This window comes from Caretta caretta, chromosome 23, assembly GCF_965140235.1.
Source record: "Caretta caretta isolate rCarCar2 chromosome 23, rCarCar1.hap1, whole genome shotgun sequence".
In the NCBI taxonomy this organism is placed as follows: Eukaryota; Metazoa; Chordata; order Testudines; family Cheloniidae; genus Caretta; species Caretta caretta.
In genome coordinates, this window is record NC_134228.1 from 11,703,220 (window position 1) to 11,722,207 (window position 18,988).

General features: G+C 54.2%; 1 protein-coding gene across 1 annotated transcript; it reads right to left on the minus strand.

Annotated features, from left to right (window-relative positions):
• Positions 1 to 1,118: 1,118 nt before the first annotated feature.
• LOC125627971 (E3 ubiquitin-protein ligase TRIM7) lies at positions 1,119 to 11,482 on the minus strand. Its single transcript, XM_048832632.2, has 4 exons — positions 11,405 to 11,482; positions 6,409 to 6,729; positions 2,015 to 2,119; positions 1,119 to 1,907 (listed from the first exon to the last, which is right to left on the minus strand). The coding sequence occupies exons 2-4, from the start codon at positions 6,683 to 6,685 to the stop codon at positions 1,390 to 1,392; spliced, it is 900 nt and encodes a 299-aa protein (XP_048688589.2). The 5' UTR covers positions 6,686 to 6,729; positions 11,405 to 11,482; the 3' UTR covers positions 1,119 to 1,389.
• Between the last annotated feature and the right edge of the window lie 7,506 nt (positions 11,483 to 18,988).

The window sequence follows — 18,988 nt, forward strand, 5'->3', positions numbered from 1 at the left end:
GCAGGGACACGCACACACACACACACACACACACACAGAGCAGGGCCCAGCCCCTCCAGCAGGGGGCAGCAGGGACACACACACACACACACACACACACAGAGCAGGGCCCAGCCCCTCCAGCAGGGGGCAGCAGGGACACACACACACACACACACACAGAGCAGGGCCCAGCCCCTCCAGCAGGGGGCAGCAGGGACACACACACACACACACACACACACACAGAGCAGGGCCCAGCCCCTCCAGCAGGGGGCAGCAGGGACACGCGCACACACACAGAGCAGGGGGCAGCCCTTCCAGCAGGGGGCAGCAGGGACACACACACACACACACACACACACACACACATGCAGATCAGGGCCCAGTCCCTCCAGCAGGGGGCAGCAGGGACACACACACACGGCAGAGCGCAACCCCTCCACCAGGGGGTAGCAGGGACAGCGATTGAAGCCCCCTGGCCAGAGCTGCGGGAACACGCGGAGCCCAGTAAGGAGCCTGCGAGCCCCGCCAATCCCCCACCACCACAGCAGCAGCGGGGGTTGCCCCCCTCCCCAGCACCAGCAGGGGTCCCGGTCATGCGCCGTGACCCAGCCCCACTCCCCCCTCCGCCCCCACACCAGTGGGGGTCCTGGCCGCAAACCGTTGCTGCCCCCCCACCCCAGCACCAGTGGGGGTCCTGGGCCACCCCCACACACCACCGGCAGCACCCCCAGACCTCCGCCCCTCATTACCCCCATGCCGAAGTTTTAGTTAGGGATATAAAGTAAAATTCAAGGGCCGTGAATTTTTGTTTACTGCCGGTAACCTGTCCATGACTTTTACTAAAAATACCTGTGACTAAAACGTAGCCTTACTTATATGTCAAAATCAGGTCACCTCTCAAACTTCTCCAAGCAGACTGAGCTCTTTAAGTCTCCCCTGCTCAAATAGCAGAATGGGAGGCCCCAAAATTCATGAGATTGGCTTGAAAAAAAAAATCACAAGATTTGACAAATAATAAACCTTTGGGAGGGGGGGTTTGTTTGTTTGTTTTATACATTTGCCTTCTGGGGTTGGACCTTTCTAGGGTCAGGTTTCACAGGGTTTCTCCGCAACCCAAAGTGCTAGAAAACGAGTTACCTTTTTTTTTTTTAATGAAAGCGCAGATTCTTACCAAAAAACCATGGCTCCAAGAGCTGGAGACGTCAAGAAACAACACAAAATATCATCCGACAAAGTCACGCGAGACAGTCGAGGAGGGTTTGCACCCGATCCGGACAGGAAGTGAAAGTGAAAGTGGAAGTTCGGAGGCAGGTGGCAGTGGGTGATTCCCGTGGCTGGGATTTTGGCCTGCACGCCGGAGTGTAACATCCCTGCTCTTGCAAAGAGTGCGGTGGGGAGGCGCTCTCAGTCACATGGACAGAGCTGGAGGGGGACCTCCGTGTCCCAGGTCAAGAAGAAGGGGAACATCTTCTCGGAGAAGGGGTAGTTGAAGGTGAAGATGTGCTCCCCGGCGTCGTTGTTGTAGAAGGAGAGTTTTCCAAGGATGAAGTCTAGATGCACCTTGATCCTGCGCAGAGGCTCCCGTAGGAAAAGCGTCGTCTTAGGGGTGCTGAGCGCCTTGTACTTCCCATGGTTCAGCTCCAGCCCCCAGAACCCCTGCTCAGCCGTTATGTAGAGATACACGTTCCTCTTCACTGACTCCCGGACGGCGCCGACGATCCAGCCTTTCCCGGCACCCACCTCCACTGCCCAGTCCAGCCGCCCCCCAGAGATGCCCGGGGTGCCCAGCACACAGGGCTGAAAATAAAAACGCTCTGAGCTGCAGGGAAGGTTCTGAGCGCAGTCCCCGAGCCGCACACTTTTCTGGTCTTGGGAGATCAGCAGCGTGCGGAACGCCGTGTTGGGATCCAGCTTCACCTCCACTGGGGAGACAGAAGCAGAGAGTTAGGGTGAGATCTCGGCACGCAGCACCACGGCCGCTGCGAAATCTCAACGTGCCCTGGGCTGGTGGCATCGGACTGTCACTGACCTTTCTTCTTGCTTCCGAAAAATTGATCGTACAGCTCCGAGTTCTCCTGCTGGTCATTCTCGTCGTCCTCGCTAGCGCCAGCCGGCTCTGGCATCTGACAGAAAACTACGAGACACACGAGAGAAATAATTACCCATGGGCGAAACTGCCTCCGAAAGGGACAAACGGAGGCAGGCTGTCAGGAGGTCAGGCTACATACTCCTGGGGTCAGCCCCATTGTAGATACATCACTTCCCACTAGGGGGTGCTCTAATGAGGACAGGCAATCTCTACAGAGGGAGGAATCAAACCCTGAATGTTGTATTGTCTTCTCCCTCTCTCGTTTTATACGTGAACAGTGAACTACACCTACAGCTAGCATTGGCAGCATTCGATTTTTATGGGTTTATAATTTTGAGGGATAAATAGCGATGTTTATTTTGAAGCTTTTTTTTCTATTTTATCGACTGAAATATTCACAGGTGCTGGAAATTTCGGGTTTTAAGCATTTCATTCTATTTTGATCAACCGACATTTTCATAGTTCTGCCACATTACGGGTTTTAAGCCTCTCTTTTTTCTGTTTTTATGGATTTAAATTTTTCAGAGTTGCAGGAAATCCTTTTTGGGGGGGAAAAGGGGAGTCAGACAATACAGTAACTCCTCACTTAAAGTTGTCCCCGTTAATGTTGTTACGTTGCTGATCAATTAGAGACCAGGCTCGTTTAACGTTGCGCCATGCTCCCTTATAACATTGTTTGGCAGCCGCCTGCTTTGTCCACTGCTTGCAGGAAGAGCAGCCCGCGGCAGCGAGCTGGTGGGGGCTTGGAACCAGCATGGGCCGGCAGCCCCCCATCAGCTCCCCGCTCCCTAAGTTCCCTGTGCAGCAGCCGCCAGTTCTGGGCGCTAGCCACTAGGCCACCCTTGTTAGACGGGGGAAAACTGAGGCATGCCAGGGGATGACCCTCCCCCCCATTTACCAGAAAGCTCCAGCAAGAAATGAGTCAGACCACTGGAGGAAACGAGGCGGGATCTCTTCTATAAATTGCCGGCAGTTCAGCTGTCCCTCCCCCACTGCCATGTGCTGCTCCTGCCCTCCACCTTGGAGCTGCTCCCAGTAGTCTCCTGCTTGCTGTGCAGTGGGGGGAGGGTGGGAAGAGGGGTGCTGATGTCAGGGTATCCCCCTCCACCTGCTCCTGTACCCCATCTCCACAGAGCGGGAGGGACAGGACAGGGCTCAGGATGGAGGGAGCTTGCTGGCAGCAGCTGCTGTCTCAGCTTGCTGGTCTACTTACAAAGGCAGTGTATTTAGAGTGAGGTCAGTGTACTTAAAGGGGCAGCGTGTGTCTCTCTCTCACACACACACAGGGTGTGTTTCTGTCTCTCTCTGCCATGCTGTGTCTCCTCCCTCCATTCGTGCTGCCTTGTAGGGTGTGAGGCTACATTAACAACAGTGTGTTAATGCTTGAGGGCTCAGCCGAGTGCGAGTTCATCATTTAGCAGCAAGGCATTCCCTGGGAAATATCCCACCCTCTGACTTCACCACCTCAACCAAGCTTCACAATCATCATCGCTGTGCACAGTATTAAATTATTTGTTTAAAACTTATATGTGTGTGTGTGTGTGTGTGCGCGCGCGTGTCTTTTGTCTGGCAAAAAAAATTTCCCTGGAACCTAACCCTCCCTATTTACATTCATTCTTATGGGGAAATTGGATTCGCTTAACATCGTTTCGCTTAAAGTAGCATTTTTCAGGAACATAACTGCAATGTTAAGCGAGGCGTTACTGTAATTACCCAATGGCAGGAGATGCTGAGATTCCAAAAGTTAAAGTTTTATAGCCAAATTGTCCACATCCCACGTCAAAATGCACAAAGTAAATACCCTTAAATCAAACTCTAATAAGGTCTCAAGCCGCATTTTTCTTACTTTCTTTTTAAAATTCGATTAATGTCGATGGGAACATTTTTTCGTTGGTCCCTGTGTGCGCAGTGAAATCGACGTATTATCATCAGGGATATTTTTTCATCGGTCCCTGTGTGCACGGTGAAATCAACATTTACCGACATTTCGCAATAAAAATCTCACCCTTCCAAGCCAATCTCTAGACTGGGTCCCAGATGCCGATCCACATGCACAGCTTTAACTTAGGGTACGCCTTGAAACCAATGTGAATGGCAGAGAGGACATCCTGAGGCTGCGCCTACGCTAGAAAGGTGTCACGGGGTGACACTGGTCCTTTAAGACAGAGGAGGTCAGTGCACCTGTGACTGGTCAATTGGCCCCCAAATGGGCGTAAAACCGGTTACCTGGGCCCTAGAGGGAAGAGCCTGGATGGGAGCTGGAATTGTTGGTGAGAACGGACCAAAGCTGGCGAGCCCTTGAGGGTGGACTCTGGAGAGACGTGAGGTGCTGTGATTGACTCTCGAGTGGGTGACCTGGAGATGAAATCTCCAAAGAGAGCAAACACGGATCTGATGTTCACCATCGGCACCGGCGATTGATTTTGCTCCAAGGCTTTGGGGGAATTACTGCACCGGTGCCTGGCAATAAATGATGCCCAGAGGTGGGCTTTGTATCGGATGCTGTTCCTTTGTAAGGGTGGAAGAAAGGGGAAACTGAGGCAAGGCGCCTCGGCCGTGCCGTGGCCCAACGCAGGAGGGTGCCCCTGGCTGGGCTGCACTGCCACGGGCATTGGCATAGCAGCAAAGCACCTCTAGCCTGTAGATTCCAGGGCCTGAAGGAATCTTTGTGATCATCTAACCCAGTGGCTCTCAGCCATTCCAGACGACGGGACCCCTCTCAGGAGTCTGATTTGTCCGGCATGCCTCCAAGTTTCACCTGACTTAAAAAACAACTTGCTTACAAAAATCAGGCCTAAAAATACCAAAATGTCACAGCCACACTAGTCCTGACAAATTGCTGCCTTTCTCGTTTTTACCATATAATATAATATAAATGGATTGGAATAAACATATTGTACTTACATTTCAGTGTAGAGTCTATAGAAAAGTATAAACAAGTCATTGTCTGTATGAAATTTCGGTTTGTCCTGACTTCCCTAGTGCTTTTTGTGTAGCCTGTTGTAGAACTAGGCAAATATCTAGATGAGCTGATGTACCCCCTGGAAGACCTCTGCATACCCCCAGGGGTACATGTACCCCTGGTCAAGGACCACTGGTCTAGCCTGACCTCTGTATGACATGGGGCCAGAGAACCGCCCCGAAATAATCCCTAGAGCAGAGAAAAAACAGCCAATCTCGATATAAAAATGATCAGGGATGGAGAATCCACCATGAGCCATGCTGAATTGTCCCAGTGATTAATTACTCTCACCATTAAACATTTACACTTTCTTTACTGTCTGAATGTGTCTAGCTTCAACGCCCAGCCATTGGACGAGGTCGTTAGACCTTCCTCTGATAGACCGAAGAGCCCGTTATGAAATATTTGTCCCCCAGGTAGATACTTATAGACTGGGATCAAGCCCCCCCGAACCTTCTCTTGGTTAAACTAACTAGATCGAGTTCCTGGAGTTTGTCACTGTAAGGCAGGTTTTCTAATCCTTTAATCTTCTCTGACCCCTCTGCAATGTACCCACATTCTTCCTGCGAGAAAGGGGCAGGTGCTTAGGCATTTGGCCTGGCATTTGGAAACTCTGGGTTTGATCTGCTGCTTCGCCACAGATGCCCCAGGCGACCTGGGACAAGCCGCTTGCACCTGGCCTACCCGTCAAACGCATCCTGGCGTAGCTGCCGGGGGAAAACAACTGCTGCCGTGATCAACAGAGCCAGGCCAGCAAAGCCCCCAGTGCTTACAGCCAAAAGCATCTGGCCTAGCTGCAAAATGAGATCAACCCCGCCGCGTTTTTTGAACGGTGAAAATGTCACGCCCTGAGAGCCAGAGATGGGTCGACCTCATCCCCCGCGTCACTGCAGCTGGGTCGACAGATTCCTCCATCACCCTTGCTATTGCCTCTCAGAGAGAGGACTGGAAAACCCCTTCCACCGATGTAGGAGGTATTTATACCCCAGCCCTAGCAGTGAGAAAAATCGGCCGCGGCATCTACATGAGGCTCAGTAGCAGAGATGTAGCTGCAGCCTCTCCGTGCCTTAGTGCTTTCCATCCACAGAGACAAAGCACTTTAGAGGGAATGCCAGCATCTCTACCAGCCATTTTTCAGATGGGGAAACTGAGGCACAGAGAGGGGGCCGGGCTGTGATTTGTCTGGGATCACCCAGCAGCAGAGCTGGGAATGGAACCCTGGTCTGCTGAGTGCCAGATCTGGGCGCTAGCCTCTGGGCCACCCTTGTTGGACTGGGGGAAACTGAGGCACGACAGGGGGATCAAAAAGTTCCAGCAAGGAATGAGTCAGACCATAGGGGAAAATGAGGGGGGATCTCCTCCACCTACTCACTCTTCGGCATGTCCTTTTGGATCCTTAGCGACAGATCCTTCCGGTTAATACCATCCAATATCTTCACTGCCATTTGCAGAGCCTTGGACTCCTGGTAAACCTGGACCATGGCCCAAGCTATGTCCATGGCTTCAGCCACCTCCGTCTTGGAGCGGGGGATTCGCTTGTAGCCGTCTTCCAGGGGATAGTTCTCCAGGTGAAACTTGAACATCTGGAACTCTCTTGATTCTAGATCGTTCAAATACTTGACGAGCTTGCAGGACGCGCACTGTGCCATGTCTACCCTGGGCCGGCGTCCCAGATCCCGGCAGGAAAGCAGTCCTGTGTAGAGGTTAATACAAATAACTACTGCTGTCCATCTGCCTGTCTCAAAGCCCTTTACGAAGGAGGGCAGTATTAATAGTGCCATTTTATCGATTGGGAAACTGAGGCACATAAAGGGGGAAGTGACTTGCACAAGCTCAGGATAGAACTCAGGCGTCCAGACTCCTAGCCCAATCTAGCCACTAGCCCCCACTCCCCTCCCAGAACCAGGGATAGAACCCAGGAGTCCTGATGGCCCTTAGACACGGCCTAGCTCCACCCACGGCCTAGCTCCACCCACTGCAGCCTGGGGGTCAGTTACCAAGTGGCTGCTGGTTGTACACCAAGCTAGGGCTGGCTGGAAATTTGGCTGGGAAATGCTGATTTTGTCACCATCAAAATATTTTGAACAACGGGTTGTGTTTTGGCCAAACGGCCCGCGGTGCCTAACCCCCCTGGAAACCAATGGGAGTTGGGCATCCCAGCGTCTACAGCCAACCCACTAAATTTTAGGCACCTCCATCCCTTTACAAATCAGTCCCTTGGCGGTAATAAAACCCCCGCAGCTGAGCTGTGCCAGTGGCCTCAGGCTCACGAGGCTCGGGCTGCTGGGCGAGAACATGGCCGCGTAGCCATTCCAGCTCGGGAGGGAGCCAGGGCTCTGGGACCGTCCCACCTTCACAGGTGTTGCGAGGATCAATAAATCCCCAGTGTGACGAAGTGGGACTGTTCTTAATGTTTCCTCTGAATAGTGTGGGGGTGCCTCAGTTTCCCCTAGGCAGGTCTTAAGTATCTAGGGGGGTGGGGTAAGGGTGTATGATCATTGCAGAGCCCTAGAGGGCATGTGTGTGCAGGAGTCTGGACACGGAGAATGGCCAACACCCTGTTTCCTGGCAACTGATGGCCTGGGCCCTTCCCCCCTGCAAGGCGAGAGCTGAAGGGTTGGAGAACAAAGGAATCAGGTGACCACCTGGCCCGGGAAAGGAACAAAGCCCAGACGAGGAGGGGCTGGAGGGGGTTTTCAGTTGGGGGCTGGCTGGGACATGGAGTGAAGGGCAGACGTGGTTGTCTGGCTCACTGCCCCCCAAAATGGACCCAGCTGAGGGGTCCCGTTCTCTGCACCTGCAAGCTCTGTTTTAGACCATGTTCCTGTCGTCTAATAAACCTTCTGTTTTACTGGCTGGCTGAGAGTCACGTCTGACTGCGAAGTTGGGGTGCAGGACCCTCTGGCTTCCCTAGGAGCCCCGCCTGAGCGGACTCGCTGTGGGGAAGCGCACGGAGGGGCAGAGGATGCTGAATGCTCCGAGGTCAGACCCAGGAAGGTGGAAGCTGTGTGAGCTGTGTGTCCTGAAGACAGGCTGCTCACAGAAAGGCGACTACCCCAGAGTCCTGACTGGCTTCATGGGGAGCAGTTCCAGAGCATCGCCCAGGGACTCCGTGACAACTGGTGGCAGCGGTGGGATGTACTGCACCCCGTGGATGGCGCTTCCTGCAGTAAGTGACTGGGGAGCAGTAACACGAAGGGGGATTGCTGAGGACCAGGCCTGCTGAAGGCTCAGAAAGGAGCGGTTTCGGGGGGCGGTTAACCCCTGGGAGTGTGTGACCAGCGAGAAGGACTGTGCAGTAATGGGGTCCCCCTGGGGATTGCAGTGAGCAGTCCAATCCAAGGGGCGGAGGAGCCTGCAGCTCGACCCTGGCAAAGAGGTGGTGACCTCGAGAAGGGCTGGCACACTAGGGGTTCTCCCTGGAAACCGTGGGGAGCTGAGAACACATGGGCCTGTGAGTCCACAACAACTTGGGAGGAGCAGAGTGATGGCCTGTCACCGTCTCCTTAAGAAGGACATTGTAACCCTGTGCAAAAAGAGAGGGTTGAGCGTTGGAAAGTTCACCAAAGCAGAGTTAACACCGTGCAGCTGGACGAGGATGACCGCTCTAAGGAACAGATTCCTGACCCCAACTGGGGCTATAGCAGGATCTGGGAGTAGCTGGAGCGGGAGCCAGGCATCGCCAAGACTCCTGTCCCCTACCAGACGGGGGTCTTCATGATCGGGTTCCCCATCGGGGGATCGAGACGGACGGGACTGGAGCTGAGTCTGAGAGAGCAAGAGGACCGTGGGAGACAGCGAGAGCCCGAGAAAGAGCTGCAGAAGCAGCAGCAGCATGAACTGGCGGTGGGGGAGCAGAGAGGCCTAGGGGACCTCCCCGGGGTGAGTGGGGATAGATCCCGGGGGGCCAGTTCCGCAGGGAACCTCGAGACTAAATTGCTGCCCCTGGTTAAGGAGGGGGGTGTGTGGATGCCCACCTCACTGCCTTTGAGCAGGCGGGAGATTTGAACCAGGGGGACCCTGCGGAAAAGCCCCGGTGTCTAGCTCCCTTGCTGGGTCCCAAGGCCATAGACTCCGTCAGTCAGATGGTTGGGGATGTGGACAGGCTCCCACTCCTGACCCCAACCTATATGTCTGTGTGGAGTTTTCTGGGGCCAGGCCCCTCGGACCTCCAGTGGGAGCAGAAGGTGATGGTCAATGGGGAGACATTCTTGGGGTGGCCAAAGGGCATGGGCTGCATAAACCTTCCCACATGCGGCCTGCGAGTGCTATCGACCACCCCTGACCTAAGGGAGGGCGTGAAACTGGAAGGGCCTGGTGTAACTCCTACCAAGGAATGGGAGAGATGCTGGGGCATCCATGGGAACGTTGGTGGCTTCGAACTTCCCCAGGTCACCGGCTAAAGTGACCCCGCTCAGTTCGATCTCGAAGGGGGGAGAGATGTGACGAAGTGGGACTGTTCTTAATGTTTCCTCTGAATAGTGTGGGGGTGCCTCAGTTTCCCCTAGGCAGGTCTTAAGTATCTAGGGGGGTGGGGTAAGGGTGTATGATCATTGCAGAGCCCTAGAGGGCATGTGTGTGCAGGAGTCTGGACACGGAGAATGGCCAACACCCTGTTTCCTGGCAACTGATGGCCTGGGCCCTTCCCCCCTGCAAGGTGAGAGCTGAAGGGTTGGAGAACAAAGGAATCAGGTGACCACCTGGCCCGGGAAAGGAACAAAGCCCAGACGAGGAGGGGCTGGAGGGGGTTTTCAGTTGGGGGCTGGCTGGGACATGGAGTGAAGGGCAGACGTGGTTGTCTGGCTCACTGCCCCCCAAAATGGACCCAGCTGAGGGGTCCCGTTCTCTGCACCTGCAAGCTCTGTTTTAGACCATGTTCCTGTCGTCTAATAAACCTTCTGTTTTACTGGCTGGCTGAGAGTCACGTCTGACTGCGAAGTTGGGGTGCAGGACCCTCTGGCTTCCCTAGGAGCCCCGCCTGAGCGGACTCGCTGTGGGGAAGCGCACAGAGGGGCAGAGGATGCTGAATGCTCCGAGGTCAGACCCAGGAAGGTGGAAGCTGTGTGAGCTGTGTGTCCTGAAGACAGGCTGCTCACAGAAAGGCGACTACCCCAGAGTCCTGACTGGCTTCATGGGGAGCAGTTCCAGAGCATCGCCCAGGGACTCCGTGACACCCAGAGGTGCTCAGACAGTGGCTACAGACCCGAACTGGGATGCAGGACACCTGGGTCCTCTGCCTGGCTCTGCTGATAGGGGACTTTGGACGAGTCACTTCCTCCCACCATGCCTCAGTTTCCCCATCTGTGTCATGGGGTTAACAATCCCGATTTCCTTTTCAGAGCACTTCAAGAGCTGCTAACAAGAAGACCCAGGGGCTATAGGGTGTTATTAAGCACCTGACACAGACACAATCCCACATCCCGCCCCCACCCCCACCCCCACCGTGCACCACACACACCCCCTGGCAGAACTGGGACTGGACCCCAAATCTGGGCTCCTCGTTGTGCGTCCCTGCAGCTGCCCCATGCCGGTCCTTTGCCTCCATTTCATCACCACCCCCTGCTTTGGGCACAGGGAGCTTGAACTGCTTGAACCTGGCTTGAACCGCCAGGTCCCCGATGCCCCCTTGGGTCAGCACCCGGGCTCCAGCCACTTGGCTGCTGAGAATTGGTGTCACCCCCATGGGGAAGTCAGAAGGTAGCTGAGAGCTCCCAGGCCCAGCTGCTGCGGCTCTCTGTCCCCTGCCTGCCTGCTCCCCCGAAGAGCCCAGGGGTGGCTGTGGGGGGGGGCAGCAGTAGAGGGAGGGATGGGGGAGCAGGAGTCAGAGAAGATGGGGGGTTATCAGGAGGGGAGGGGTGGAGAGGAAGAAGGTCTCGGGGGAAGGGAGGAAGAGGGGAGTCAGATAGGGATCAGGAGGGGAGGGCTGGAGAGGAAGAGGGTCTGGGGGAAGGGACGGAAGAGGGGGAAGGGAACAGGAGAAGAAGAGGAGGTGGGGGAGGAAGAGATGGCAGGAGAGGAAGAGGGAGGTGGGGGGAGGTCAGAGGGGGAAGCAGATGGGAGAGGACCAGGAGGGCAGATGAGAAGAGAAGGGGCTCAGGGGAGAGGAGGGGAGGGGACGGGGGCAGCACTTCATTCATGGTGAAGAGCTGCCGCAATATTTTTACTTTCATAACTGACGGGCCAAGCCCAGAGGGGCCGGGGCTAGGAAGTGACAAGCCCAGAAGGGCCGGGGCTCAACCCTGGCCCAAATTAAGCCCTGGAGGGGGGACAGGAGAGAGTGGGGGGGCAGGAGGGAGGAGAAGGCGCCTGAGCATGCAGGTTGAGGGGAGCCACCCCCGATCCCGGAGCATTGCCCCGGCCCCACTCACCGGCTGGCAGTAAAAGCGAAAGTGCTTGCAGGGGAGGGAGGAGGGACAAAGGCCACCCCAGCCCCCACCCTCCGCACGAGTCCAGCCCTCCTTTAGCCCAGGGCTGCTGTGCGGAGCATCCACACAGCAGGCAGGGGTAGGCCAGAGCCAGCCCGTCTGCGTGTGGAGGCTCATGGGGGAGCTGGGCAGGGAGGGGGAGCTGGGCAGAGGGTGGCACAGGGAACATGGAGGGAAAGGGGGGATACAGGGCAATAGCAATCTGGCTTTTCCCTGTGGATCAGGCCTCTGCTTTGATTCTGTCGCCTGGGAGGGGTCCCAGCCCCCCCAGCCCAGCCCTCTTCCTCCACCCCCCATTTCCCCATTGCCCGCCATGTCCCCCATTCCCCTGGAATCCCTGCTGCCCCCACATGCCCCCACCTCATCCCCCAGCCCCCATCTCCTCCTGACCCCAGCCCTTGCCATACTGACCCCTGTCCTTCCCCCATTCCCCCTGGCATGCCGATCCAAGGCAGTAGGGGAGCAGACAGGGCCTGTCCTCATCTGACACCCCCAGTGAGCAGGGCCTTCCCCAGCTCCTGCTCAACCCCCCATACCCTGAACCAGCCCCACTATGGGGGCTGGAACAGCACCCTCCCCCCCAGGCTCTCCCCATCTGTAATGACCGCAGAGCAGTGGGAACTCAGGGCCATTCACCCCATAGTGCAAAGAGGGACACTGAGGCAGAGATAGCAGAAGGGCCTGGCACAGCAGCGAATAGAACCCAGGAGTCCTGAGCACCAGACTTTAGCCGCTAGGCCATGCTGCCCCCTGGATGGCAGCTAAAAATGGCTCAAAGATGAGAAGCCCCAGTGCCCGCCAGAGCGCTCGGTCCCTCTCCGTGTCTCAGCCAGTGAGGGGCCCATTGTCCGCCCTCCGTGCGGCTCAAGGAGATGCCAGAGCCACCTCAACACCCACCCTAGCTCCAGCTCTGCTGGATGCCCAGAGGGTGCCCTGAGGCATAATCCCACTCCCTGCCTCAGTTTCCCCATCTGTCAAAAGGGCAACACCAGCCCACCTCCTTTGCAAAGCACTCGGGGAATCTCAGGACAAACAGGGCAGCACCATGGGAGCACCCACTAGAGGGACAGAACCCAGGAGTCCTGGGCTGGGCTTTAGCTGCTGGGGGACACCACCCTGTGTCTTGGGGTGGGGTCGGGAGGAAAAGAAATTGGATGTTCAAGGGCTAAGGTTTGGTTCTCCCCAGAGCCTGGAGTGGGCTGGTGACATCACAGTCCCAGGCAGGGGATTGACGGGGGGACCAGACTGATTGATTGATTGATTGGCAGCTCACCCAGAACTCCGAGATTTCAGGCCCGAGATGGGGTGGATGGATGGATGGACGGGCAGACAGATGGACGGGTGGATGGATTCACTGCTCACATCTGGAGAACAGCAGCTCTCCAACACTAGCTCTTGAAATCAAATTGAGGAAGACCTTTCCTTGGGCAAAACCCTGACAGGCGCCTGGTGTGGGGGGCCAGTGGATTTGTGACCCCCCCCCCCGGCTATGAGCGGTCCCGGGTTCACAATGGCGCCAGTGCCCTGGAGCCAGGCCCAGGCTCAGAAGGGGCCCCGGCCTGCTCCGCTTGCTCTGCGCCCCGAGACCCCGCCAGCCCCCTGGCCCCAGGCACCAGATCCCCTCTGCCCCCCGGCTGGACCCCAGTGCACCCCCGGCTCCGGGCAGTCTCTGTTTCCCACCACCTGGGGGGTCCCCCTGTCCCCCCGACACTGAGCCACCCGGGACTGGGGCAGGAGCCCCGCCAGTCTCAGCCAGTTGATGGGGGCGCAGTGTGGGGGCCTTGGCTGGACCCCTCCAGGCAAGTGGGTCCTGAGGGAGCCTGGCCGGAGCAGGCCCTGGCCTGGCTGATCGCGCCACTCCCAAGGGGCCGGAGCGATTCCTGGCCCCGGGACCAGCCCTGGCTGCGCTGCCGGCTCAGCCCAGCAGACAGTCGCCTCCCAGCAGGGCCGGTGACTGCGGCCGGGAGCCAGGGCGTGGGGGAAGGGGTCTGGGGGTTGCTGGGCTGTGAGGGGGCGGGGTAGATGGTGTGTTGGGGCACATGGGAGTGGGGGTTCTGTGGGGGGTGCTGGGCAGTTGTAGTGGGACGGTGGGCAGGGGCGATGTTGTGCAGGGTGCTGTGCATTTGTGGCAGGGTCTGGTGGGGGGCGCTGGGCGTAGCGGGTCCAGGGGCCTCTGGCCATAGGAAGTCGAGGGTGGGGGTTGTGTTGGGTGGGGGGGCTGTGTGGCAGGGCATGGGCCTGCCCCCGAGGGGAAGCACAGGGGATTGATTGAGTGTGCATCTGGCAACTGCCGGTTTGTAAATAGTGCCGTCACACTGGGCTGGGCGGAGCGGGGCCGCCCCTGCCATGCCGTTCCCCATTGCCCCTGGCTGGCCCCTCACTCTGGGGACCGTCCCTCCCCCATACCATGCTCCATTGCCTCCATGGGGGCCCACAAATATGTTTGGAACCGGGCCCACAAAAGGTTAATCCGGCCGTGGATATGAGCAAATAACCCCGCGGAGAAGGAGACGCGGTTGAAGCAAACCCAACAAGGCCCTTTGCAGGGTAAGAGAGGGCGTTTTGGCAGTGAGATTTGGCCACCCGCGGTGGGAAAGTTCCTGCACGTTAACGCCAAAAAAAAACCTACCAGGAAAAGGGCAAAACGCCCTGGCTCGAATGCCAACAGTCCCAGGTCATGGAGCCACAGATCCAGAGCTCAGGGAGGCCCCTTGCTGACTGCATCCCTAGGGGAAGCCATGTGGCTTCTCCGCCTCCTTGGACTGAACTTTGGAGCCACCAGCCTCCCTGCTTCACCCGCTGAGTCCCGTCAGCGGGTCCCCCTGAGATGGGCACCGGAGGGACAGGTGTACCCCCACAGGGAGCCGTGTGCACCCCCAAATCCAGCCGCTGCAGTGACCCTCCGCCAGAAGGGCAAAGACAGTCGGGTTTCTCAGCTGGCTGGAGCACAGCGTAGAACGTCCTTGGTTAACGCAGAGGCCAGAAAGTTACAGCCCGGTCCGTCTTCACTCCCTTTTGTCCCAGTTCATCTTCCAGCCACCCCACATGCAACAGCCCCCACCTGGCCCCTCCTCAGTCCTTTGGTCTTCCTGGGCAAACCCGGCCAGCTTCCTGCACCGGGATGGGCCAGCCTTGGTCCTTAGTTGCTAGGTTCCAAATGTCCGGGCAGTCGGCCTGACCTTTGTCTTCACGGACCCTCCATGGCAATGGGTCCCAGGCCCCAGCCGTCCAGGAGTCCAGCACACCTGGGTCTCAGGGTCTCGGCAGAGAGTAACCAACCTTTTCCCACCACCTAGTTAATGCCGCATACAGGGGAAACTGAGGCAGACAGGCTATTCATACAAAATATTACAGGAAGTCCCCACTTCATCACCTCCCTTCCCTCCTGCATGGATCCAGCTGGATTCTCTGTCAGGTTCTTCAGGTGCGGGCGGGGGGGGGGGGGTGTACATATATCCCATCAGTCCCGGCAGTGCTCCCCCTATGTGGGTGGGTTTTAAGAGAGTTGATTCGACTCTTTTAGCAAGTCTTTGTGTGACCATGAGCAACTTACCTGGCTGCAGATCCCCAAAGGGAATTAGGCACCTGGATTGCATGGAAACCAATGTGATTTAGATACCTAAGTGCCTTTGAGGATTGAGGCGGCAGTGTGCCTCAGTTTCCCCCACAGGAACAATTGGCTCCTTGGTTTGTGATGTAGAAGATCAGGGCACAGCTCCCAGGACCACCAGACCTGGACAAGTTCCTCCACGTCCCCATAGCCCCTGTTCTTCAACTGTAGCAGTGGGAGGAGAGTTTTCCTTTCACCCTAGGTGCTGCCCATTAAAACTGTGAACTTTGGGGAGCAGGGACTGTCTCTCATTCTGTGTCTGGGCAGTGCTCGGCCCAACGGGGCCCCGATCTCGGTGACTCTGTGTCTGGCCTGCTGCTGCCTCAGTGACTCTGTGTCTGGGCAGCACCTGGCACGACAGGGCCCCGATCTCGGTGACTCTGTGTCTGAGCAGCGAACTGTGGTGAGTTCATTGTCACGGACACTTTCCTCCTAAGCACCAGCTGCCGGAACCTGTTTGCTTGGTGAAAAGTAAATATACTCAGGAGTTAGCCGGTCACAGTCACCTGGGCATGTGAACTTTCTGAGGCAGTGCTCATGTTCCTCAGAAACGCCCTGTTTGCCGTGGAATGGTGCCACCCACACCAGGGACCCGAATTCTGGCTGGGATCCTGTGAAAGGGACCTGATCCAGGAAGGTGTGACTCCTGGGGATAAACTGACTGCCAGAGACGCTGAGAGCAGTATGGGTTAATTTTGAGGAGCTGCCCCTTTCATGCAGGGGCATGGACAGCAGGTGGCATTTCCCCCTCTAGGGCTGGAGAGAGGATAACAACCTACTACAGCTGAAAGCTAACCATGCTTGCTTCTATAGTTCATTGGGGAGGGGGGCATGGCTCAATATTAAACTGTTGAGGACCAGGGCAGGGGGGAATCCATGGTTGTTATATACCCGCAGTGCAGGAGTAGTGGTGGGAAGGCAGTGGATTTCCTGTGCTGGGAAAATTGTCAATATTTTGACAAAATTTCCCATCCTGAAAAGTTGAAATCCCCAAAATACTCCATCCTGCAAAGTCGCCATGTCAAAAACATTTCCATCCTGAAAAACTGAAATCTTGAAAAGTTTCCAGTCCCAAAAAGTCAAAATCTCAAAAATGTTCTCACCTTGAAAGGTGAAAGCTCAAACATTTTCTGTCACAAAAAGTCAATATCTCGAAGATTTTCCCGGCCCAACAAGTCAATTTCTCGATTTTCCCATCACAAAAAGTCATTTTTCTTACACGGAAAGGCGAAATCTCAATTATTTCCCAACATGGCCCAACACTGTTGCATTTAATTTCAGAAAGGGGAACTACAAAATGAGGAGGTTAGTTAAACAGAAATTAAAGGGTGCAGCGCCAAAAGTGAAATCCCTGCAAGCTGCATGGAAACTTTTTAAAGACACCATAATCGAGGCTCAATTTAAATGTACACCCCAAATTAAAAAACATAGTACGAGAACCAAAAAAGAGCCACTGTGGCTAACCAACAAAGTAAAAGAAGCAGTGAGAGGCAAAAAGACATCCTTTAAAAAGTGGAAGTTAAATTCCTCGTGAGGAGAATAGAAAGGAGCATAAACTCTGGCAAATTAAGTATAAAAATACAATTAGGAAGGCCAAAAAAGAATTTGAGGAACAGTTAGCCAAAGACTCATAAAGTAATAGCAAAATTTTTTAAAAGTACATCAGAAGCAGGAAGCCTGCTAAACAACCAGTGGGGCCACTGGACAATTAAGGTGCTAAAGGAGCACTCAAGGACGATAAAGCCATTGCGGAGAAACTAAATGAATTCTTTGCATCGGTCTTAATGGCTGAGGATGTGAGGGAGATTCCCAAACCTGAGCTGTTCTTTTTAGGTGACAGATCTGAGGAACTGTCCCAGATTGAGGTGTCATTAGAGGAGGTTTTGGAACAAATTGATAAATTAAACAGCAATAAGTCACCAGGACCAGATGGGATTCACCCAAGAGTTCTGAAGGAACTCAAATGTGAAACTGCAGAACTACTAACTGTAGTCTGTAACCTGTCATTTAAATCAGCTTCTGTACCAGATGACTGGAGGATAGCTAATGTAACGCCAATTTTTAAGAAGGGCTCCAGAGGTGATTCCGGCAATTACAGGCCGGTAAGCCTGACTTCAGTACCGGGCAAACTGCTTGAAACTATAATAAAGAGCAATATTGTCAGATATATAGATGAACATAATTTGTTGAGGAAGAGTCAACATGGTTTTAGCAAAGGGAAATCATGCCTCACCAATCTACTAGAATTATTTGAGGGGGTCAACAAGCACGTGGACCAAGTGGATCCAGTGGATATAGTGTACTTAGATTTTCAGAAAGCCTTTGACAAGGTCCCTCACCAAAAGCTCTTATGCAAAGTAAGCTGCCACAGGGTAAGAGGGAAGGTGCTCTCATGTACTGGTAACAGGTTAAAAGATAGGAAACAAAGGGTAGGTATAAACGGTCAGTTTTCAGAATGGAGAGAGTTAAACAGTGGGGTCCCCCAGAGGTCTGTTCTGGGACCAGTCCTAGTCAACATATTCATAGATGATCTGGAAAAAGGAGTAAACAGTGAGGTGGCAAAATTTGAAGATAATACAAAACTACTCAAGATAGTTAAGTCCCAGGCAGAGTGTGAAGAGCTACAAAAGGATCTCTCAAAACTGGGTGACTGGGCAACAAAATGGCAGATGAAGTTTAATGTTGATAAACGCAAAGTAATGCACATTGGAAAGCATAATCCCAACTATACATTTAAAATGATGGGGTCTAAATTAGCTGTTACCATTTAAGAGAGATCTTGGAGTCATTGTGGAGAGTTCTCCGAAAACATCCACTCAGTGTGCAGCAGCAGTCAAAAAAGCAAACAGAACGCTGCGTTAGCTCAGTGGTTTGAGCATTTGCCTGCTAAACCCAGGGTTGTGAGTTCAATCCTTGAGGGGGCCATTTGGGATCTGGGGCAAAAATTGGGGATTGGTCCTGCTTTGAGCAGGGGGTGGGACTAGATGACCTCCCTGAGGTCCCTTCCATCCCTGATATTCTATGATTCTGTGTTGCCTCTATATAAATCCATGGTACGCCCACATCTTGAATACTGCATGCAGATGTGGTTGCCCCATCTCTCAAAAAAGATACATTGGAATTGGAAAAGGTTCAGAATAGGGCAACAAAAAGGATTAGGGGTATGGAATGGCTTCTGTATGAGGAGAGATTAATAACACTGGGACTTTTCAGCTTGGAAAAGAGACGGTAAAGGGGAGATATGATTGAGATCTATAAAGTCATGACTGGTGTAGAGAAAGTAGATAAGGAAGTATTGTTTACTGCTTCTCATAACACAAGAACTAGGGGTCACCAAATGAAATTAATAGGCAGCAGGTTTAAAACAAATAAAAGGAAGTATTTCTTCACAAAACACACAGTCAACCTGTGGAACTCCTTGCCAGAGGATGTTATTAAGGCCAAGACTATAACAGGGTTCAAAGAAGAACTAGATAAATTCATGGAGGATAGGTCCATCAATGGCTATTAGCCAGGATGGGCAGGGATGGTGTCCCTAGCCTCTGGTTGTCAGAAGCTGGGAATGAGAGACAGGGAATGGATCACTTGATGATTCCCTGTTCTGTTCATTCCCTCTGGAGCACCTGGCATTGGCCACTGTTGGAGGACAGGATACTGGGCTAGATGGACCTTTGGTCTGACCCAGAAGGGACATTCTTATGTTCTTATCACGAAAAGTGAAAATCTCAAAAATATTCCTGTCCTGAAATACTGAAATCTTAAATTTGCTCATCACAAGAAGGGGAAATCTTGGCATTTTTCTGACACGGAAAAGTGAAGTCTCAAAAATTTGCCATCACGAAAAGTCAAAACCTCAAAAATTTTCATACACCAAAAATAAAAAAACAAACTCCATATGAATCAATCCTGGCAGTAAG

Bases quoted from the DNA above. Each gene is read 5' to 3' on its own strand.
- LOC125627971 (XM_048832632.2), bottom strand. From the start codon at position 6,685: ATGGCACAGTGCGCGTCCTGCAAGCTCGTCAAGTATTTGAACGATCTA. The intron at 2,120-6,408 runs GTGAGTAGGTGG...TGTGTCTCGTAG, and splicing joins CCAAAAGGACATGCCGAAGA to TTTTCTGTCAGATGCCAGAG. The intron at 1,908-2,014 runs GTCAGTGACAGT...CTGTCTCCCCAG, and splicing joins TTTCGGAAGCAAGAAGAAAG to TGGAGGTGAAGCTGGATCCC.